The 23,839-nt window shown below is 40.1% G+C and overlaps 1 protein-coding gene across 1 annotated transcript; it reads right to left on the minus strand.

Annotated features, from left to right (window-relative positions):
* Positions 1 to 277: 277 nt before the first annotated feature.
* On the minus strand, positions 278 to 11,145 carry LOC110702946. Its single transcript, XM_021880705.1, has 14 exons — positions 10,728 to 11,145; positions 10,043 to 10,156; positions 9,445 to 9,510; positions 9,265 to 9,366; positions 8,881 to 8,964; positions 8,675 to 8,793; positions 8,479 to 8,580; positions 7,815 to 7,931; positions 3,195 to 3,260; positions 2,975 to 3,041; positions 1,980 to 2,033; positions 1,777 to 1,866; positions 1,014 to 1,052; positions 278 to 724 (listed from the first exon to the last, which is right to left on the minus strand). The coding sequence occupies exons 1-14, from the start codon at positions 10,743 to 10,745 to the stop codon at positions 608 to 610; spliced, it is 1,155 nt and encodes a 384-aa protein (XP_021736397.1). The 5' UTR covers positions 10,746 to 11,145; the 3' UTR covers positions 278 to 607.
* Between the last annotated feature and the right edge of the window lie 12,694 nt (positions 11,146 to 23,839).

Here is a 23,839-nt window from a genome sequence, read left to right on the forward strand (position 1 = left end):
TCACCCATGCAACCAGGTGAAAAGATTATATATAGTCGTTGCACGGGTTATTTAGAGTTAGCCCGACTATTATAATATGTTAATGTTCATATCACCAATGCAATGACTATTATAGCTATTATCTTAGTTTATTTGAACTTATCTTATTTAAACTTATTAACTAATATCATATCTTAGCCAAACTAATCAATCCATATCTTATCTTACTTGAACTTGTTAGCTCTAGTCTAATCAAAACTATGTTCTTGCGTAGGAGGGAAACACTTATTGTCTGAAGTTGCAAGAAAACATTCTCTCTTTCATACATGGAAAATATGATTTACATCTTTGAAATCAATAAAGAATCATAAATAAGCTTGGCTTACAAAAGGATTCCTAGATGCCAAGCGCCTAAACTCTGTAGACCATTTAGATTCTAATATACAAGGCCGATTATATGTATGTAAATAACGCACGGCCTGAGAAAGGATGGCACAATAAAAGTATGTATAATCTTGCAACGGTAAAGACCAAGGTATGCTTGATTGTTCTGCACAACTACACATATACATTTGTAGATTTGTATGGCTGTCATTGTATGACCAGTATGTAACTCAAAATTGATTAATCAGTTGCTTTGCTGATCAGTTTGTTTGTATATATCAATCCAACACTTGGAATTCTTCACTGCATCATTCCATCTTTGACTGAACACCTGCATTTCGATGAATGACTGTTTCCTCACCTACAATTTATGAACAATCTCTGTATTACGATATACATCACGTGAGAAATATCGGGAAAATCTTTTTCTAGTTACAATGGGAATCTGATTTAGAAAATTTTATCAATGGAGTACTTCTACTTTTAACAGGTCAAACAGCAAAGAAATTCTAATTCAAGAAATGAAAACTACAAAGACTGTTATTAAAAGATCAAAATGATGCTCGGACATAATTAGCAAACAATTTAATAGAATCCATTAAATGTACTTGACAGAATGAGATGATGAGAATACAAGATCTAAAACTTACAGCAGGTCTATTATCAACTCTTAGGGTCTCAGATGATTCCTGCAAATCAAAAAGATGACCCGATTGTGAGAAGGGTGGCTTTGATCAGCAAAACGAGAGCATTACCATGAAGATTCAATAGCCACTAAATGTAAATTGTCGATGCATACAATCATGTGCCCGTCAAAGTGGTGCTACTAATCAAAAGATGGAGAGAGTATTTAAATAAATTAAAAAGAACAATGTTAAACAATCCAAGTAGTGATTTATAAAAGTACGAGTCAAGAACGTCTATGTCATCCAGAAGTACAAATGGGCAAGCAAATAGGCATAGAAATGCAATTAAATTATTATAAGGAAATATATATTATTATTAAATTCTTGAAAAGATCTTCAAATAGTGGAACAATTTTGTATGCAATTATATATTTTTAGTAATACTTTTTGTTGTGCATAGAAAAAAAAAATATTGAAGATGCATACAGAAATGTTAACTTACAAGTGGCATAAATTGATGTAACATAAAAGTGAAATTGGTTGAACAATTGATAGTAAAATATATCGGGTATATTTGGCCAGTGCAAGAAAAAGAGATAGATCCAAGTGAGCAATGTTATGCCATTTAGTTTAGTAACTGATAAAAATCAAAGCATAAACATACGCTAGTAATCTCATTACTCTAAAATGAAGACAAACTGCAGTTAGAAGCAGCAAAATTGCCGAATGTTGCTTCATATTTGCAATAATTGCAATAACAGCAAACAATAATAAACAGAGTATGCACCTTGATTCTTTCCAGGACACCAAGTGTGGGAAGTCCAAGATGAACAATGTACTCAGAATCCACAACACCAACTTTCTTCGTTCTATCACCCTGACATTTGTACCCAATATAATCAGCAAGCAAGCGACAGTGGAAATTGAGTAAAAACTGAAAAGAAAACTGCCAAATGGGAGCAGGTATGGGTGAAAGAGAATATTGGCTACCTGTGCACAATAACCAAGCTGTCTATCCAAGCCCCAAGCATGTATCAGATCATTCTGCATGGTATAAAAGTTACATTTGAGTTCATTACAAGAAATAAACTAGATGGGGTATTAAAACAACCCTGCCACCTAAAGATTTAATCACCTCATTTTTATATTGTGAATCACAAATTTAATTCTTACAAGAGAAGCAATATTGTGTTCAAAAGTATGATTAAAGCAACTCCAACGATAAGCTACAAAGTATTTATTATTGAAACTTGGATTGCAACATAATAATTTTCAAGCTACAATTTAAAACTAGCAAAGGAAAAAAAAAAAAAAAAAAAATTAAACTTTGAAGTGCATGTGTCAAACGTCAAATGAAGCTTGTATTTATATTCTTTCAATCATGTAGGTAGGTCGTTGAAGATACAACATTGTGCAAACTACTTGCCCTTTTAGCTCTCCAATGGTAAGCTAGTAATATATATATATATATATATATATATATATATATATATATATATATATATATATATATATTTTAATTTAATGCAAGAAAGTGCTTAATATTTACCATAAAGAGTTACTCCCACAACGAATCTAAAAGCACAAATGATATGATATTTTTTAAGCATCTTGATTTAGATGAATTTTTTGTTACATAACTACTCCCTCCGTGTTTATATAGATGAAACATTTTGACTTTTTGCACTATTCATCTACTTCACTTTGACTAATATTTGTGATTTATACATAAATATAAATATAGTCATGTAGGTACTTGTTGGAATCGTCTCAATAAATAGTTTATTAATATTCAATTGTTATAATTTTTACTTATTAATAATTAAAGATATTTTCAGTCAAATTTTACATTGGCATACGTGCATAAGGAAAACGTTTCATTTATTAAAACACGGAGGGAGTACAATCTTAGCTAATATATTGTATCAAGCAGAAATTTGCTAATTCCCCCAAGCAGAAATTTGCTATTCCAGCAGAAAGCATACCTGGACCATGTACCATACACATTGCCAAGCTGCTTTTGAGAAGGCTGGTGCCATCATTTCCACCCAGCTGCATCAGCAATTTCAAAATAATAAACTTAGTAAAAGATCTCAGCACTTTCTCATCAATAATGCGAAAGCAATGCCTTTTTGATATAACACTACAAATTGATACTAATAGTTGCATTCATACCAGCCAAATTGCATAATCCAATATGCTTACCCTGTGCATGGCGGAGCTGTGCTGTTATCGTCACACCTTCCACTTCCTTTTGATTTGTAATATCTCCTGCTCACAAAGGAAAAATATTTAGACTCAATAGCTTGAAAATCATATGCACCCAGGAAGAAAGGGCGGAGGATCTCCAATCTAAGCATAATGCACATCATCCTTATTTTTACACTTGACCAATGAGGCAAACTGGTAAAAACATTAGCACCCATCTGCCACATTGGTGTAAAAGTTGGCTACATGTTGAAAAATTACAAACCAAAAAAAAAAAAAAAAAAAAAAAAAATCTACTTTTTCACCTCCCTTCTATTTTTTTTTTTTTTTTGCCAACAATTTTCTTAGCTTTTTTTTTTTGGGTATTGCATAACTTCTGTTTTCCTCTATTTCTACTTATTTTAATCACATTTGATTCAGAATGCAAACTTCATTGTGCTCTACAATTCCCACTAATATTAACTATATAGATTGTTGGATCAGGGAATTGGTGTTATAGAAGTGGAGGCACTGAGGCAGAAAGGACAGGTATGTAGCGCAGAGAAAGTTTGTCTATCTCCCCACCGATAAACCAAATTTCCAGGGGTGTTGTGACTTTAAAGAAACACAAATGCAGTACGACTGCTCTAATAAATCAAACCGGTAGTTTATACACTTTCTAGTCAAAGGAAAATGGCATTCATTTCGCAATAATCTTCAACCAAACAAATGGTATCTACTCTAATGTGGACTAGCCCAAAAGGCCAAAACAACAGTATGAACCCTGTTACAACAAGGCAAAGCTGTGAAAATTGAAATCGATTTGGAGATACCAAAAGGGAACAAGATGAAACTTTCTATGAAAAGAAGAGAGCTCATATTATAGTGATTGAATTGCAGCATGATAAAACCTGATAGGCCCCTGCAGTGGAAGAAACCCATTCCTCACAAACTTTTTTTAATGGAAGATAAATTTCTTTTTAGGCCTTTGGATGATGAGATTAAGAGAACCTTCTCAGCATCACTTGATATGGAAAGCATTGCCACTGGATAACATATCCAACTACCTCGCCACAGTCTATTACAGGTTTCCTTTATAATGGAGCTCAACCTCTAGAAATGTATTGACAAATGGAAAAAGGTTTTTTCAGCTTAGGTAATTGTATTAACTATTTTACATTGAAACATGAAAAGAATGTAAATAAAGCTTCACAAACTCTGTGGATTTGAAAGGTATTACACTTGCTGCAAATACTCTAAAAATGATAGACTAGCTAAAATTAGAGGCTAAATTTTTTGAAAATTATAGGGAATTTAATAATCATTTTGGGACTAAGGATTTGTTGTTGTTGTTGTTGTTGTATAGGGAATATAATATATACTATTTAGGTAGAATAGATGGGGAACAAGAGCTTTTGGAAATATATATGGCATAAAAGCAAATAAAATAAAGGGAAATTAGATTAAAAGGGCAATGAATAGCATGTGCATACAGTCCAGTAAAAATATACTTCCTCCGTTTCTTTTTTGTTGACACGTTTTTATAGTCACCTTTGCCAATGCACAACTTCAACCATTCATATCTTTAATTACCAATAAACAAAAATTATGAAAATTTGATATTTTGAAAATATATATCATGACAAATCTAACAAAATCACACATGACTATATTTTTCATTAAGTATAAAGCACAAAACTGTGAGATTAATTTGCAATAGAATAGAAATTAAAGGGGAATCTTAAAATAAAATAGTAAAAGGTTATTTCTTTTTAATGCTTACAATAATATTGATTTATCAACTCTCTTATTTTAGTTTGTAACACTCTATAAAAGTTGTAATAATTTTTCATTTAAGGTAATATATAAGAATGAATAACAACATAATATAATATCTTTAATACTCTAAATCAATCTCTATTATTTTATTAAATAAAGTAGGTGCTACAGCTCTGCTTATTTCATATATATATATATATATATATATATATATAGGAGTTGGATCATGTGAAAACAAGTGGTAAAGTAAAAACTGAAAACAGTTAATCTGGGCCGTACATCATATCTTATGGCTGAGATTTTTTTCCCTTATTTTCAGACATCTTTAATCTTTTAATTCACACGTTATTTTCTCTCTCCTCTCTGTTCTCTTTCCTACTTTCTCTCTCTTCAACCAAGTTCTCTGTTTTCTCTCTCTACTGTGTGTTTCTCTCTCTTCGTTCTCTCTCTAAACGCGGCGGAAGCATACTCTGAATTCTCCGTTGAAGCGGCTTAGGTATTTTTGGAGGTTCGATCTGATTATGTTTTTTTTTTTTTGGTTTTTGGTTTTTTAATCGTGTTTTTTAGGTTTGAACTTGATTTGATCTTCAATTGTTGTTTTCCTTCTGATTCTATGTGTAATTGTCGTGAATTATATGCAATTTTGTTGTATTGTAACTGAATTTTGATAATAAATTGCGAATTTAGGCTTTAATTTTTGCATTTTTGCTGTTTTTTTTTTTTTTTAAATTTTTATATACTGGATTATTTAGCTATAGAATGTCAATTGTTTGATATTATTAGCAAATTGGTGGTGTCGGTGGTGGTGGTGGTCTAGGTTTGGGGGTTTTGGTGGTGTTGATGGTTGTGGTGGTGTTGGTGGTTTCGGTGATTTTCGGTGGGTTTTGGGTGGTTTCGCTTGGTTTGTGGGTGGATTCGGTATTTTTGGTGGGTGTCGGTGGTTGTGTTGGTCTAGATTTGGGGGTTTTGGTGGTGTCGGTGGTGGTGGTGGTCTGGGTTTGGGGTTTCGGTGGTGTCGGTGGTCTGGGTTTGGGGGTTTCGGTGGTGGTGGTGGTCTAGGTTTGGGGCTTAATCGTTCCCTCTAAATCGGCCGTAGGAAATTATGGGAAAAAGAGAAGTACCGCCATTAAGACGCAGAGCTTGAAACTTCATCTTTCAGTTTTCGTCTCAGCAATGAAGCAGAATGAAGATGTTGCTTCTACTACTTGCCTAATTCTGTAATTCCCCAAATTTTCAGAGAAGAAAGAAGGAAATTGAAAGTTGACACTGACAAGTCACAATATTCTGGGAAAGCCTTCAACATACAATGTATTCCATAAAACTTTGAACGAAGTATATGGAAAACTAATTTGCAGTAGTTAACTAGTTATAAATTTTGTAATTTTTTTTTTCTTTTTTTTGTGTGTGTGTGAAAGGTTATTGTAAAATCTCAAACATAAATTTAAAATCTGTGTTGGTTTTAAGCCTCTAGTTTTTGGCATGTTGAAAGCCTATTAGCTCAATTGGTCGAGCACCGTGTAATCACGGGATGTAGGTTCGAATCCTATATAGACTTTTTTAATACCCTTTATTTTTATATTTAGTGACCTCTGGGTAAATGGTGTCAAATTGATTTAATTACCAAAAGTTTATATATAGTTACCTTATTTTCGTATATAATGACCTTAGTATTATGGAAATGTTGTAAATTTTGTTTCAGTCACCTTATTTTTGTATATATCAATCTTGCTGGATTTTCAGCAATATTGCAAGCTATAATTAATATAGTTATTTTATCTTTGTATATAGCGACCTATATGTAAATGTGGTCAAAATTGATATAGTTACCCTACTTTTGTATATAGTGACTTCTATGAATAGGATCAAAATTGGTATAGTTACCCTATTTTTGTATATAGTGACAAATGTTGTAAAAATTGATATAGTTACCCTATTTTTGTATACAGTTACGTTATTTTTATATATAGTGACTCTACGTTATTTAATTTTTTTTTTAAACCGTTAGATCTTGTTAGTAACAATGGATGGTTGAGATTTTCTGTTTTTAGTTTTCACCATAAGCCCTGTTTTCAGCGGAACCTCCCCGTATATATATATATATATATATATATATATATATATATATATATATATATATATATATATATCTTATATTTCCGATCCTTATACCCATTATACTTCCGCTGTCTCCAACAAAAACGTGGTCAAAGGGGAGTATTTGAATAGTGCTAAAGTCAAAACGTGTCAGCTAAAAAAAACGGAGGTAGTAGGTTCTAGTGCTGCAATCTTTACTAATATATTAAAAGGCATTCCTAAGAACGTCTATGAACAGTTGAACACCTAACCTCTTATAAAAAAGATACTAACCATCTAAGCCAATCATCAACCATGTTATAAACATGAAAAAAAATGTATATAAAAATCACAAGGTCTCATTAAAAAGGGGAAAAAAAAAAAAAACACCATAAATATAAAATACATACAATCACAAGGTTTAATTAAAGTAGCAAACCAGTGCAACACCCGAGCCACACACTAGTTTATATTTACAGAGTTGTTGACAAGAATAACAACATTTACATTGAAGTGGCAAATGGATCCTCACTTTAATACCAATGTGGCTCATTGGCCTCTTACAATTTGAACCAAACTTGCAGACACAAGCTAAGATACAATCCAAAGCTTAAAGCTTTATGACTAAACAGATGTAAATTGTTTAACAAGATGTGTTGATATAAAAATGCAGAGAATTTAATCAAAAATATTGGTATATTCATGACAGTAGTAATGATTAAAAACTTTCGACAGATCAGATTAATGAGAATGAGAACTTTTCTACAAACATGCTACATAACCTACCTGTGCAATCTTTCATTCTTCCTGCGAGCAGTAATAGATTGATGAACCACTGATTTAACAGGATCAAGTGCTGGTTGTGATATCTCTAGTCCTTCACTTTTTATAATGTTGATGTACCTGCAATAAATTTGCAAACACTTATTTACCTAATTAAACTTGGTCCAACATCTCAGTAACCAGTATTAAGACCAGCCATTTGGCCGAAAAAGATCAAACTGCAATAGGTATTCAGTAGCTCTCGCAGATGAAACTCAACTCTTTTCTGCTTCTGCAACCCCCCCCCCCCCCACCCCCCTCTCCTCTCTTGCCAAGCTCCCCTAACATTTGAAAATGAAGGGAAACTTTGATCAGAAATACCATCTCATAGATGTCTCACAGCCTTATGGCGCCTATGATCAGCTTAGCAATTCTAAGGAAACTTATGGCTAAAAGAACTTAGTAACTTCTACTACCACTTTTACGCGTTTATAGCCTGCTTGGATCCTACATAAAACATTCTAAGGGAAAAGACTCCTATGTTCTACATGCTTTCTTTTAGAAAAATATTCTCACCAACAAAACTTATACGGAGTATAATTTAGAGATATCAGTTCAAAAGGATATCATATGTTCTAATGTTCTGCAATAAAACAAAAGCAGGATACATAAAAAAAGTTAAGATTACCTTTGTGGATTGAAATTTGCTACATCAAGGTCCTCATCCCAAAGGAAAATATAGTCATACTCTGCCACAATATCTGGATGCAAAAAACGCTTGGCAAACCACCTACAGCACAACGATAAATGCAAATAGAGGCCTGTCTCAAACTTTCAGAACATAGCATACACCAGCAAAAAAAAATTTATTGATCAAAAGTTACCATTTTGTTTGGTTCTTAGCAGAAACATGTATCACTTCATTATTCCACTTAAAATCACTCCATTGATCCACAATGCCATCATAATGAAAGAGCATTATGACAAAACCGTTGGAAAGAAACTGGACGGGTATAATAAGCATTAAAGAGGAGCACAACAAACAGCAAGTAGCAGAAACATAAACAGAGGCCAGAGCATAAGCATTTACCTTCTCAACTATTTTATGTACTATCTTCTTTTTCTTTACTCCCACTGCAATTGCCAACAAGTTCAAAGAAGGCTTCAGCTTCTCCTGAAATAACCGTATCATGCAGTTTAGCACACTAAGATGAAACATCAAATAGTATACGACGATATCTTTTAGTTCAATAAGATAGTCTTAAGGTCAGTTCAAACACTTTGACAATATGGGACTTAAGTTAGCAAATAATAACTAGATGATCATGACTTTCTCAGGTCAAACAGACAGTTGTTAGACCAAGATTAACATAAATCAGAGGTAACTGTACACGCAACATAGTTTTTTTTTTTTTGAAACAGCACGCACCAAAGTTAGAGCCTAAGACAGTAAGAAGTAATTGAAATTGCATACCTTGACTAAGACGGAATCCCATAATGGTCGCAATTCCAAGTTGGATGTTTGGACAACAACTCCCTCAGGTAATGCCTCACTTCCTGGAGGCCTACATCGGTTCTAAGAAAACGAACTACGTCAATAACAATAACTTTTAAAGATTCAACTTGCTAAAAGTTAAACAATCGATCAACTAACCCTGCAGAAACTAGATTTCGAACTATGTGCAGTGCCCATCACTTCCATTGGCCATCTTGATATTCTCTGCAATGAGTGATTAAACCATTACCAGTTTAATCACAAAGGCTATAAGTAAATATAAAATTATGCAGCTTCAAACTATACAGAATTTACAATTCAATCAATAGTCTATGCTGATATACACCAAGGAAGTCTATGAGAGACAATTAAAACTCTTCATAAAAGATTAATCATGGACTACAAGTCTAAAACCACAATATTAGCAACAATTATCATACTAATATTTCAAACAACTCACAAGTCCCAAATCCAAAGTCCAAGCATAATTGGTCTAGTCTAGGAGTCGTGATTATGAAAATTCCGGTTTTCAATCTGGCCCGGTCTACACTACACCGGGATTGTATAACTTAATGACTTATGGTACCATCATAGACTTTATGGTATATACTCAACTTTAAAAAGCATACAAATTACACAATTTCTTATAGTGAAAAAAATTACTTTGTAACTTCGATCACTTCATGACAAATTGCAAATTGCTAATACATTGAATGCAAATATGGAATCAATTATTCGTGGTAAAGAAGATACTTACTTCTCTGTAATCCTCTGCAATTAAAGCACTTCCAATGAAGTAAGTTAAACATATTAGAGACAATCCTATGATGACTTTGTACAAATATAATCTGTTCTTTGTGTCTGCAGAAATCTGTAATTTAAAAAATCAAAAAAAAAAAAACGAAAAACATAAAAGGACTTACATTAACATAATTACATAAACAACCATCAGAAAAATAACAATGTTATTTAAAAAAAAAAAAGAAATATAATAATGAAATAAAATATAATAGTAGTATTCATTTTAAACATTTTTTTTAGAAATACTAGCTGGTTTGCATTGTTCTACAAGCAAAATTCTGAAACAAAAAACCATTAAAATGATAAATTATAGTAGTATGATACAAAAAAAAAAAAAAAAAAAAAAAAAAAAAAAAAAAAATTAATTACATAAAAAAAAGGGAGAAAAATATGTAAAAAATATATATATAGTGAGCAGAATCAGCAAAAATTGAGGAAAATTTTTGTTAAAAAATCTGAGCTCAGTTATACCAAAAAAAATAAAAAATACACAGCGGTTTGCCAAACTTCGTAAATACAGTTATTTTAGAAATCGCCAACAAGTGGATAAATAAATGAATCAAAGAAAACCCAAAATTCAGAAAACAAAAAAAATAGAGAAAGGAAGAAATTAGAATATTCAGAGAGATAGAGAAACTTACAGAAAAGGGGGAATTCATGGTAGAAAGAAGATAAGAACAAGTACATGAAAGTCCCTTTTTATGGCACACTTTATTGGATTATGATTTTAGTTAAGGGAATTGAACAGAGAAAGGCAGGCCAGAAAAGTAAAGTAAAGAATATTCAAAAGTTATAGGATAATTGAATTGAATTGGATAACTAATTATGCTTCTTTTTCTTGTTTGTCTGTAAGAATAGGCAAAAGCAAGGAATAAATTGGTGCTTTCATCATTCTTGTAACTTCATTTCTGTGAGCAGCGGTGGCTTGAAGGTGAAGCTGGTTGCTGTTTTGAATGATTGATTACGATGATGCTGATGGAGGGGGGATTGCGTCGTGGGTTTGAACACAGAGAAAATGGTAGTTATGTTGTGTAATTGGGAGTTATTATGACTGTTTTCAACTTACTGTACTAAATTGGATTGTTTTGTGCCTTGTTATTTATGGTAAAATTATATTTTGTTCGTTTCACGAGAGATTACGTTTTGACTCTTGGGATTTTAGTAATTTATTAGCTTTGAACAAAATTAATGTGGCGGTTTGTAAAAAACAATTTAAAATATGGGAATTAATGTATTTTAATCTTTTTTTTTCTCCTTTTTATAATATAACCAGCTTGTATAATTAATAAATAATATTCAGTTTAATGGTAAGAATTGTATCTAAAACTATGAGATTGTGGAGTCAGTCTCACTAGCTCCAAATCCCCAATTTAGGGATGAGAATTTCTTTATCCTTCCATCTCACTACCAGGAAATTTTGCTTGCTAACTTAAGTCGAATCGACATGTGAGACGTTATGGTTCAAATGGAGCATTTTCCTTGTTTTATTTATAATTAAAAAAAAAATTAATAATAATAAAAAAAAAGCATTCCAACCATTTCAACACCACCCAACAAAACCACCCTCTTGAACTTCTTTCTCTTATTACTTCCACCCTCTTGAACTTCTTTCTCTTATTCCTTCCTAGCTTTCTCCTTTTATATCTATCAAAACCTCCAACACCTACTAGCCACCACTAAGCACCATAACAAGACAACCACACCACCAACCATAATTTATCTTTCATTTCTCTTCAATTCTACCATAACCTTGATCATCTTACCGGTCACCACAACGCCTCCTCTATCACTACCATATAAATAGCTTGAAGATTAAATCTCTCCCATCGTGGTGTTGTTAGTACATCATCACGTCATACTCGATCTAGAAGGGAAGGTTGTTCCAAACGCCTTTGAAGTGAGAAAAAGCCATGATCTAGTTGGAAACAAGATCATCCCAAGGCTGGACAAAGAGTCCAGACTAAGCATTGCACTGATGTGCAAAGCTTGGGCTCGAGAGGTCAAGGTAGTTATGCCCTACCCAAACTTTGAGCACCGATTGAAAAAGAGGATAGTTATTTAAGTTAGTAACTATTATAAGGTGAAAGTCAGTCATGGTCCAGACAGGGGAATCCACACACTTCAATATAAGTGCACCTGTCAATGTTGGGATGATGAAATAGATCTCAACAACAGAATGGATTGTACGCTGGTAGAGCCCTACGTTGATAAGTTTGAAGATTACTTGGAGAACCCAAAGTTATGGGATCTTGTTTCCAATCTCCCAAGCGAGGATGAAGCTTAGCGCTCCGTGTGAAAGGTCACAAAATAGATATATGTACATATACTTAGGCCTAATCATTTTGTATGTAATTATGACTGCAGCCTTCTAATGTGTTTTTCGTACTTGTAAATATGCAATATTTTATCTTTGGAATATTAATCTCAAGCGCTATTTGAATTATCTCTGGTATATCTAACTCTACTACTAATTAAATTAAATACGATCACAACAAAAATAAACTAGACTAAATATATAGTTTGTGAAGTCACACGCCACCTACCTACAAATTAGGGGGAGCATTTGTTACACCCCAATTGAAAATTTCGTTAACTTTGACCATCTTTAGGTAGATTGGTTAAAAGTTTGACTTAATAGGGATATCTTTAATGTACTCGAAACTCACAAACAACAACATGCCGCTTAGCGATACAAACCCATATGCTCAGTGGCAATGAAGGAATTTACCCATAGGAATAAAGGAAATAGCCCAATATTAAGGCCCAAAACTTTTTTAAAGAATAAATGTGGCCAAAGTACGTAATATCTGTTCAATGAAATAATTGTCGCTAAAGAAGAGTAAACTGCTAAATGGTTAAGGGGCATTAATTGAATCAGTGGGACAGTGTATCAAAGGAAATTTGTCCATAAATAGCAAGGATCCACAAGGCAAAGGGCATCAACAAATCATCCAACAAACACATTTTTCTTTAAACTTTCTTTAGTGCTTTTTAAATTAGTTTCTCCTTTGGCTTAGTATCTGAGCGATACGTAGTTGTAATAATTAAAATGCTCTAAATCTACTCTGTTTCGGGGGTTTTTGGAGTCCCTCGGGAGAGTTACAATACGGAGTATGTGCGCCTGACGTCTGTACCTGCAAAACCACGAAACTCCGGTTGGGTGGAGTTCCGCCTCCGACGATCAAGTTAGTATGATTCCAGATGGGTAAACGGGCAGAAAGTAAATGGGTTTTTCTCACTGATTCAGAGAGGTTCCGCAATTAATATTGCTCGGATTTTGTGTATGTATTTATGAATGAGTAATAAATGAGGAACTTCCTCTATTTATAGCAAATGAGGATCTGCTCCCCCATTGGTGGGCTGCCACGTGTCATCATGCTAGTGGGCCACGTGGCATAGGGTATTTTTACCCTAAACATTTGCCCCTCACAGGTGTGACGTGGCGTAGCCACGTGTCACCTGTGACAGGTGTCAAGCACAGGGGAGGCGACGGTTGGTCTGCTTCCAGCCTTTTTTCTTTGAAGTTTGAATTCGAATGCTTGAGGCAGAAGGTGACGATTCGCCTTCCGGGTTTGTCTATAAATAGAGACACACCCCCTCTTTCCTCTTCACTTTACAAATTTTGTAAAAATTTTCTTGAGAGCTCTGATACCGGCTGCTTAATTGTGCAACCAGCTTCTTCTTTCAAACGCATCCGGATACCAGTTGAGTGTTTCTTCAATCAACTCATTTAGGTACCGTCTGACTCTTGATTTTCTCTTGATTTGAGTAGAACCTCAGACGGTCTTACACCGTCTGGGGCACCTTAAGTCCTTTCTTTCATGTCTTGCATTTGGTAGACCCACAGACGGTTTGGACCGTCTGGAGTATCTTAAAACCATGGGCCAAAAATGCATTCCAAAGGCCCACATACGGTGAGATACCGCCTGCGGCATCTCTAAACAACTGTCTTCAAGGGGTTGGATTCAATGGACCCACAGACGGTTACATACCGTCTAGGGCATCTTCAGACAGTTGCTCCACTTGCATTTCATAGACCCTCAAACGGTTAGGGACCGTCTGGGATACCCTCAAACAAAGGATCTCCAAATCTAGACCCACAAACGGTTTTGGACCGTCTGAGGTATCTTCAGACAATTGCTCTTCAAAACCAGACCCACAGACGGTTATGGACCGTCTGGGGTATCTTCAAGCAATTTCTCTTCAAAACTTGGATCCATCGTACCCTCAGCCGGGCTTATGCCGTATGGGGGGTCTTTGAGGTATCTTTTGAGTTCTTTTAAACCATTCAATGGACCCTCAGCCGGAAATGTTCCGCCTGGGGCATTTCTGAGTAATTTTCATTTTCATAATTTAATTTTTTTTTTCTTTTGACCCTCAGCCGGTCCTATCACCGTTTGGGGGGCTTTTGAGCAATCTTCATCGATACCGCCTGGGGGATCGTTGAACAATGCTTTGCAACCCAATTCATTAGGCCCTCAGCCGGCCTTTATGCCGTCTAAGGGATCTTTGGGCAAGCTTCCTTGATACCGCCTGGGGTATCTTTGGGAAAATCTTTATGATACCGTTTGGGGTATCTTTGGGTGATTTTTCTCCAAAATGCCTGAATGTTTGTCTTTGTACTTCAGGTTTTCATACGCAAACGGACTGCTCCGCCTATGGCCTCTTCAAGCCATATTTTGGAATTTCAGCCTAAGTCTTCACAAATTCAAGGTATCACCTTTGCCCCCTTGTAACCTTTTGAGTTTACCGGTTGTATAGGTTTTTAGAGAATAATGGACTCTCCCAATACACACACGGAACGACCTAGGGCAGTTGTCAACCGGTCACCGGATACGGTTGAATCTAGGACTGGGGATGCCGTCTGGGGGTGTGTGGAACACCCTTTCTCTTCTACGAATCCGACCATCTCTGTTCATGTGTAGGACAGAATGGCTCGGACAAGAAAGACGGTTGTTGACCCTGAGTACCAATCAGAAGATTCAGCCGGAACTCCGGCTGAAGATGTTCCTTTTGACCAACCGGGCGTCCCGAGTACGCCTGGTGATGATATTCTTAAAGAATTCGGGAGCTCAAGCGGTGAGGAAACCGATCAGGAAGCCGGATCTACTAAGTCTACCATGACACCGGATGCCCCTCAAGATAATGAGGAGGAATATAACTGGCCTTCAATAAATAATCCATTGGAGGCACACATGAGCGCCCGGGATGTTGTGACGCTAAATGTAACACTCCCGGCATTTTTGGAAAAGCGCCCGGTTGGAGCCGGCTGGGAGGTTGGCGTCCCGCCTGCTACGGCAACCGTCGTCTGGGAAGACGACCTGGAGCATGCCGATAATTATTTCGGCTGCTATGAGGCGGCATTCAAAGTCGGCCTCCGGTTCCCCCTCCATAGAACAATTAAAGCCATTCTACGGGGTTATGACCTTGGTGTCTGGCAACTCACACCCAACTCTTGGGTAAACATCATTGGATACATTGCCGCTTGCGAGATGCAGGACGTGACGCCTAACTGGGAGGCGTTCGTGCACATGCACTACCTGAGCCGTGCCCCAGGCAGCTTGAATGCGTGGTACACACTCACCACACATCTGGAATATATGATGACCTTGGAGAATCCCTCCAAGTGGACGAGCTGGAAGAGAAAGTTTTATTTCGTCTTTTCCCCATCTACGGCTGCTAATCACCGGATGCGCCGATATAATAAGAACCCGGCTGTACTGGGAAAGAAGTGCGCCCTACAAAGGGTGCCGGCTGAGGCTTGGGATGCCATTATGGAGCCAGGACTATTTAAGAAAACCACTCAGCCACTGGATGATGGGACACAAATCATTGTCCCCAAATTCTGGGTCCCTCATCCAGACTAGTTCAAAGACGAGGCGTTCCTCTCCGCCTGCGGTCTCAGCACTTTCTGGGATAAACATAGGTTTACTGCTTTAACCGGCGTATTATGCCGCCTGTATGATGCTTGAATGCTCTTTTGTTATTTTGCAGAGAAAGTACTAGAAATGACTCCTCCGGAAAAGACCCCGGCTAAGTCAGCTACCGAGATAAGGAAGGAGCAGCTTGAACAAAAACGAGCCCAACTTGCGGCTCGAACGAGCGGGGTAAGCACTGGCTGATCTTATGCCGTCTGTATATCTTTCAAATAACTTTGATACTGACTTGTTTTACTGTCTTTTACAGACGGGGAGCCAGAACATTCCTCGCTCCTCGAGTCAGATGGTGAGAAGACCGGGAGAGGGACTCCCTCAGCTTGCTTCTCAGAGGCGAAGGGTCTCAGGCGGCTCTGCGCCATCCTCAGCCGGTGGATTGCCGGCTCCAGATAGACTCACAACAGCAGGCAAGAGTCTGCAGAGCCTAAGCCTAAGCTCAGGTCCGGTTGGGGTATCATCGAGGGAGCCTGAGGCTCCTTCTAGCCGGGTGTCTGCTATTGCATCCGGCTCAAATGCGGCTGGGGGTGGTGGCACCCCTCAGCCTGATAACCAAGGTATGGACTTCCCTTTTGACCCCCCCTGGCCGCTTGGGCTAGTTCGAGTTAAGTCTCATGCTTCTCAATTAGGAGATTCTTCCGGCGACCGGTTGAATATAGGAGCCGCTTATGCCCAACACCTAACAAATATACCTCATGATGCAGATACTACTTCTCGTTGGCCGGATATGCAGAACTATGCCAAGAGAATGCTGAGGACCCTCACCCGGTCCGAGAGGGAGGCTGTGCCGGGTATCAACCAGGTCAACCTTGAAACGGATCACCTCACTGCTGGCTGAGGTAAGTTACCGGATGGGGTATTATTGTGCAAGTTGCTTATTTACCGGATGAGGTATTTTTGTGCAAGATTGCTAGTTGCCGGTTTACTTATGACTGAAACTAACTTCTTTTTCGGCTCTCTCTGCAGGAGTTGCTAAGGGTGGATGGGTTGAAAACCCCCTTGCGGAAGAAGCAAGAGGAGGTAAGGGATGCGCAGAAACAGGCAGCCGAATTAATTGATGTCTGTTAATACAAATCCCTAATGCTTGAAATCTAAACTAAAGCCCGGGAGATGAAATAGGAGGAACTCATCCGGGAGCTGACGGCTGCGGCCGATACCGCTAATCAGACTGCTGCCGACCGGCAGCTCCAGATTGACTAGCTCAAAGCCGACATCCAGGCTCTGAAGGATGCGAAGAAGGAGAGAGCCAGGTTGAAGGATGAGGTCACCCGGCTGAGGGAGGAGCTGGACAAAACCAAGAACGAGCTGGTTAAGTCCAAGAAGGAAGCTCTAGACCAGCTGTCGGCTGAGCAGACCCGGCTGGTGATCGAGAATGAGCATGACTGCAAATCACGCATGAAGATGGCATGGTCCATGATCCACCCGGACACCGACTATGCCTTCTTCGACTTAAGGTATAAATACGCAACAGAGGTATTTGATGCTCAAGTCCTCGGGTTAAAGCAGCCGGCGCCCTTCGAGGAGTGGGCCGGCATTGGGGATGAGCAGGCAGAGGAAGAGGTGCCGGGTGAGGCAAAGGAAGTCCAACCCCAGCAAACCTAGGATGCCCCTAATGCCGGTCAGGGCGAGCAGGCGAAGCCGCAGCCACAACAATAGAATGCAAAAATTTTCTTTCTTTTTACTGGCCTGCGAGCCGCGAATTTTTGTATCACTTTCCTGGACGGGGGTCTGGTTAACATTTGAATTTAATTTATATACTTATGCCGACTGTGTCAGTTTCCTTTGTTCATTTTTTGCTTTAATTTCTGCAATTTTGCTGTGAATGATTATTTGAATGAAATTTTCTATATACCGGATGCATTGGCTTTGCCTGACCCTGGAAGGTTGTTTGCTTATGCTTGCCAATTCTAAGAAGGCAACCGTCCATAATAATCCGGATGAAAGAATAGGAGGTCTTTGACCATTTTACAACAGGATTGAGCCAAGTTGAATCTGCCGGCTGCGCTGGCTGAATCAAACTCAGGTCACGCGCTTGCCCGGCTGCAGGTTACCGCTTGAGAACCTGACTGTCGTTGGTGTCATGCAGGCGGCCTTAGGCCGGACGTATGCATTTCAAGCCATTGCTTGCTTTGCGACAAGGTTTATTGAAATCGTAGCCGGCTGTAATGCTTTTTGGCAAAAGCCGGTTACGTGCTAAAATACAGATTACCGCCTGCACTGCATTGGAGCAATAGCGGGGTGTAATATATGACAATTCACCGGCTGTATTTCCTTGGGGCAATAGCCGGTTGTTATCTATGTTTATAATTCACCGGCTTTATTACCTTGGGGCAATAGTCGGGTGAATTTTGGAGTCAACAGGGTTGTACTTCAGTATGGAAGCTAGGGCCGGCTGTAGTGCTTTTTGGAAAAAGCCGGCTGCTTAACAAGATTTAATTCACCGTCTGTATTGCCTTGGGGTAATAACCGGGTGTATCTTGATTGCGATAGGTCATTCAAACGGCCGGTTAAAGCCGTTCGAGTTTATGACGCATAGAACAATGTACCACCCGGAAGGGAGATGTTCTCTTCGACGAATTCACTCGAATGGGCGTCGCCAGATGCCTGATCCTGGCTAGAACAGGTGGTTAAAAATGTGTTTCCCTTGGGCCTTTTGAATAGCTAAGTTAGGTACTTAGCCCTTTACTCATTTTGAACAAACAAATGCCCGGTTGTGCATTGCACAAGGGACTTAGAAGGTGCGCTGTTGTGCAATGCACGAGGGACTTAGAAGGTGCCCGACTATGCATTGCACATGGGACTTGGAAGGTGCCCGGTTGTGCATTGCACATGGGACTTAGAAGGTGTCCGGTTGTGCATTGCACATGGGACTTTATACAAAAATAAAACTAAAATAAAGTATTCTTTTCATTCATATACTCTATTTACAAAAATATTTACAATCTCCTTAGAAGTAGTACTTTTTTAAGTTATCTACATTCCAGGTTCTAGCTAACTGCCTTCCGTCTGGTGTTTCCAGGCGGTAGGTGCCGCCTCTAACTTCTTCAAAAATCCGGTAGGGACCTTCTTAATTTGGGGTTAGCTTTCCTTGTTCATTTTCCCTACCAGTTGCTTCCACTTTTCGTAACACAAAGTCCCCCACTTTGAGGGGCCGCTTGTGTACTCACGCAAGGCGGCATTGCCCCTGCGCTCCGGGAGTGAATCCAATGCAAGACGCATGGCCTCCCAATTAGCCTCTTCATCATAGAGCATGACTCGGAGTGTTGGCTCATAAAGTTCAATAGGCAGGACGGCTTCAGTGTCGTATGTCATGAGAAACGAGGTTTCACCGGTTGCCCCCTTTCAGTTGTTTTGGTGGCCCAAAGGACGTGAGGTAACTCATCCGCCCAAAGACCTCCAGCTCTTTCAATCTTCTTTTTTATGCCGTCTGAGATGAGTTTGTTGAATGCTTCAACTTGACCGTTTGCTTGGGGCCGGCCAATGGATGCAAAACAATGTGAGATCCCTTGATCTCCCAACCAACTCTTGAGGGTAGGCGTTTCAAACTGAGGACCGTTGTCAAACACCATAGACATAGGAACCCCAAACCGGGTGATGATGTTCCTCCAAATGAAGGAGATGACATCCTTTGTCTTGATGCCTTTGACTGCCTATGCCTCAACCCATTTGGTGAAGTAGTCAATAACCTAAGATGTCCATTCCCCATTTTGCAAATGGAACCGGGCTGTAAATAGCCGTCAGGTCTGTTGCCGGACGGTGTATGAGCCGGCCGGACCTTTGGCATTTTTCACACTTCTTCACCAATTGCATGGCGTCTGCCTCAAGGGTGGGCCAAAAGTAGCCTTGCCGCCTGGCCCTCTTTGCTAGAGTCCTGCCGCCTATATGTGACGCACAAAAGCCTGCATGCAGGTCCTCTAGCACCTTTTTTCCCCTTTCCGGGGTAACACACGGCTGGAGGTAACCCTTTCTAAAGAGTTCCCCCTTGTACATTTCGAAGCTCAGAGCTCGCTTTTTCAGTGCTGCTGATTCTGAAGGAGCATCCGACAAAGTGCCGTCTACCAAATATTCCCGGATGGGGTCCATCCAGGTAGAGCTTCGGTCAAGAATTCCAATGGGATCATGCTCAATACTTCTTTTTTCCATGACCTCCCAGAAGACTGACCTAGGCGTATCACAAGTGGCGGATGAGGCCAGTTTGGACAAAGCATCCGCCTGATTGTTTTCTGACCGGGGCACCTGACTTAGATGAAATTCGTCAAGTGTCCCTGCCTCATCTTTGACCGCCTGAAGGTATTTGATCATTGCTGGATGGGTGGCCTCGTAGTCACCATTGAATTGGCTAACGATCAATTGAGAATTGGAACATACGTCAACCTTTCTTGCCCCTGCAGCCTTACACATGCGTATACCGGCTAACAGGGCCTCATAATCAGCTTCATTATTTGAAGCTTGAAACTTGAACTGTAGTGCATACTCGTATGTGTCTCCTTCCGGAGACTTGCAAATTACGCCTGCACCACAGTCGTTCAAGGTAGAACTTCCGTCTACGAATAACTTCCAAACCTGATTGGTATTCTCCGGCTGTGCCGGCCTAGTCATTTCAATAATGAAGTCGGCAAACGCCTGACCTTTCACTGCCCGCCTAGGTTCGAAGGTTATCTCGAGACATTGCATTTCAACAGCCCACTTGATCATTCTGCCGGATATAGTAGTCATTCGACGCTTGAGTGGCTGATCTGTATAAACAATCACCGGATGAGCCAAGAAGTAGGGCTTCAACCGCTTGACTGCTTTGTAAAGAGCCAGCCTAAATTTTTGGATCATTGGGTATCGGAGCTCAGCATTTCTGAGTATATGGCTGATGAAATACACCGGGAGCTGCTTATCGTCTCTCTCAGCAAGGAGAACAACACTAAGGGAGTGATTTGAGACGGTTAGGTACATGTAGAGAACCTCTTTAGGCAGGGGACTCACTAGCCTTGGCAAAGAGTGCAAGTGTTGCTTTAACCTCTGAAATGCCGTCTCAGCTTCTTCTCTCCATTCAAATCTAGACCTCTTCCTGATTGCTTGGAAGAAGTAAAGGCACTTGTTGCCTGACCGGCTGAGGAATCTTCCTAATGCCGCCAGGCAACCGGTAAGTTTCTGGGCTTCCTTGATAGCGCGGGGTGACTTCATGTTAATCACTGCCTGTACCTTCTCTGGATTGGCCTCTATGCCTCTTTGATCAATCAGAAATCCGAGAAACTTCCCAGACTCAACACCAAAAACACACTTCTTGGGATTAAGCATGATCTTGTGCCACCTGAGGGTGGTGAAGGTTTCTCGGAGGTCGGCTAGGTGATCCGCCTAAAGCTTAGATTTGACTATCATGTCATCAATATACGCCTCTACGTTCCTTCCGATTTGATTGATGAAAACGGTGTAAATCATTCGTTGGAAGGTAGCAGGCGCATTCTTCAACCCAAACGGCATCACCGTGTAACAGTACAACCCCTGATCAGTGACAAATGCCGTCTTCTCCTGATCCTTCTTCCATAGGGGGATCTGATGGAAGCATGAGTATGCGTCCATGAAGCTCATCAAGGCATGACCACCTGTAGAGTCGATTAGGTTGTCGATCTTTGGAAGTGGATAGCTATCCTTCGGACACGCCTTGTTCAGATTTGTGTAATCTACACACATCCGCCAGGTACCATTCGGCTTCTTGACAAGAACAACATTTGCTACCCAATCCGGGTAGTGACATTGCCGAATGAACCTGGCGTCCAGGAGCTTTTTGACCCTGGCAGCTGCCGCTTGAGACCTCTCCTTGCCATGATCCCTCTTCTTTTGCCTAACCGGCTTCTTTTTGGGGTCAACGGCTAGCTTGTGGACGGCTAGATCCGGGCTGATGCATGGCATCTCCTCCACTTTAAAGGCGAATATACCTTTGAACTCTCTCAGAAGTTGGAGCAAGTCTGCTCCCAACTTTTCAAAAGCAACCGTCCCAACTTTGACGGTTCTGTTAGGGCGGCTGTCATCTAGGACGACATCAATGCTCTCACCAGCCGGCTGGGGTCGGGAGTCATCCTGCCTTTCCCCGGTCAGTGATTGCTATTTTTGGGAGCAGGCGCGACTTCCTCGTCTTCATGGCCGACGGGCTCCTTAGTATGGTCGGCTGCTATTACAGTTGGCCCGACGTCTGAGAGGTAGCACTCCCTAGCCGTCTTCTGGTCCCCGCGCAAGGCACTGACTGACCCGTCATCCCTCTCAAACTTAATCATCATGAGGGATGGGATGATGACTGACTTGGACTCGTTGAGGATAGGACGACCCAATATGAGATTGTAGGCGGTCAATTCCTCGACCACCAAAAATTTGACGACCATGTGCCGCCCTTCCCCCTTTGCTCCTACTACACCTCCCCCAAAGCCGACTAAGGGGTGGGGAGCCTTGTGCATACTGCTAGGCTTGTACTTGAGCTTTGTCAAGCACTGGTAGCTGATCAGGTCAGACGAGCTCCCGGTATCAATTAAGATCCGGCCAACTTGTTGGTTGGCAACCTTGCATTCGATGACAATAGGGTCATCGTGGGGCCACCTGACCATACCTCGATTCTTCTTAGAGATGAAGACCTCAGGGAAGGTGTCTTTCAACGCCTGACCCTCATCCTCTGGGTTGGACAGCTTCCGGATGTCATCCTTGGTACCCCGGATGGTAAGACCCCCGCCTGCTATGGTGAAGATGTGCTCTTCATCAGTTTCAGAGCTCACAACCGGCTTCTTGGATGGCTGTCCGCTATTTGATTTGGAGTTGCCCTTGGACTTCACCAAGTAGGATTTCAATGCCCCCTTGTCAGCGAGAAGGTCCTATAGCCGCCTGAGGCTATAGCAACCATTAGTGTCGTGGCCGACATCCTCATGGAACTGACAGTACTTGCTCTTGTCTCTGTTCTTGACAGCGCTTTTCATTGCAGCCGGTTTTTCAAGGGTCAACCGGTCTTTTATCTCCATGAGGATGGAGGAGCAGTCCTTGTTGAACTCGTACTTGGGGACGTACGGTTCCAACTTTCTCTGTTTCTTCTGGGACGGCTGACCAGTGCGGTCTACTGCCCAGACTTCTTTTCTTTTCTTCCTTTTTGGCCGACTGGGTTGACCGGCTGTATCTCTTGTCGGACCTCTTGGGTTTCGACGAGTGCTTGACGGCATAGAGTTCCGTTGCCTGTATATAGGCTTCGGCCTCCATCAACGCCTCTTGGAGGGTAGCAACCCTCTTGCGGACTAGGTCAAACTTGAAAGTTGACCCGTCCTTCAGACCCTGATGCAACTTCATCAGACAGCCGTTGAATCTGAATTCTCATCAAATTGAACCGCCTGACATAGGACTGTAGTCCCTCCTTGTCACCCTGCTGAATAGCCCCTAGGTCGAGACTTGTCTTTTTGGCAGGGATGTTCATGAAGAAGTTGGACGCGAACAGGTATGCAAACGTCTTGAAGTTATTGATGCACCCGGCTGGCAGGTTGCCAAACCATCGTTGGGCTATGCCTTTCAATGTAGCCGGGAAGCATCTGCACCAAGCGACATCATCCAACCCTTGTAGGTACATGAGGTTGGTGTACGCCATTAGGTGGTCTTCCGGGCTGGTGTACCATCGTAGGTACCGACCAACACATTTTTAACCTTGGCCGGCTGTGCCGCCTCGATTATTTCCCGGGAGAAAGCCGAAGGCTGTTCCCCAAGGTTTAGCAGCCGGAGCTGCCAGTCCATAGGCTGGACTTGATATGCCGCCTGACCTCCAAAGGGGGCCAACTGCATGAATGGAGATCCATACGGCTTGATGG

This window comes from Chenopodium quinoa, unplaced genomic scaffold, assembly GCF_001683475.1.
Source record: "Chenopodium quinoa cultivar QQ74 unplaced genomic scaffold, ASM168347v1, whole genome shotgun sequence".
Taxonomy (NCBI): domain Eukaryota; kingdom Viridiplantae; phylum Streptophyta; class Magnoliopsida; order Caryophyllales; family Amaranthaceae; genus Chenopodium; species Chenopodium quinoa.

What these genes read in the sequence shown, in the direction of transcription:
- LOC110702946 (XM_021880705.1), bottom strand. An exon ending in GGGATTCCGTCTTAGTCAAG is followed by an intron (nt 8,965 to 9,264) that starts GTATGCAATTTC and finishes CGGTTATTTCAG; the next exon opens with GAGAAGCTGAAGCCTTCTTT. An exon ending in AGCTTGGTTATTGTGCACAG is followed by an intron (nt 1,867 to 1,979) that starts GTAGCCAATATT and finishes TACAAATGTCAG; the next exon opens with GGTGATAGAACGAAGAAAGT.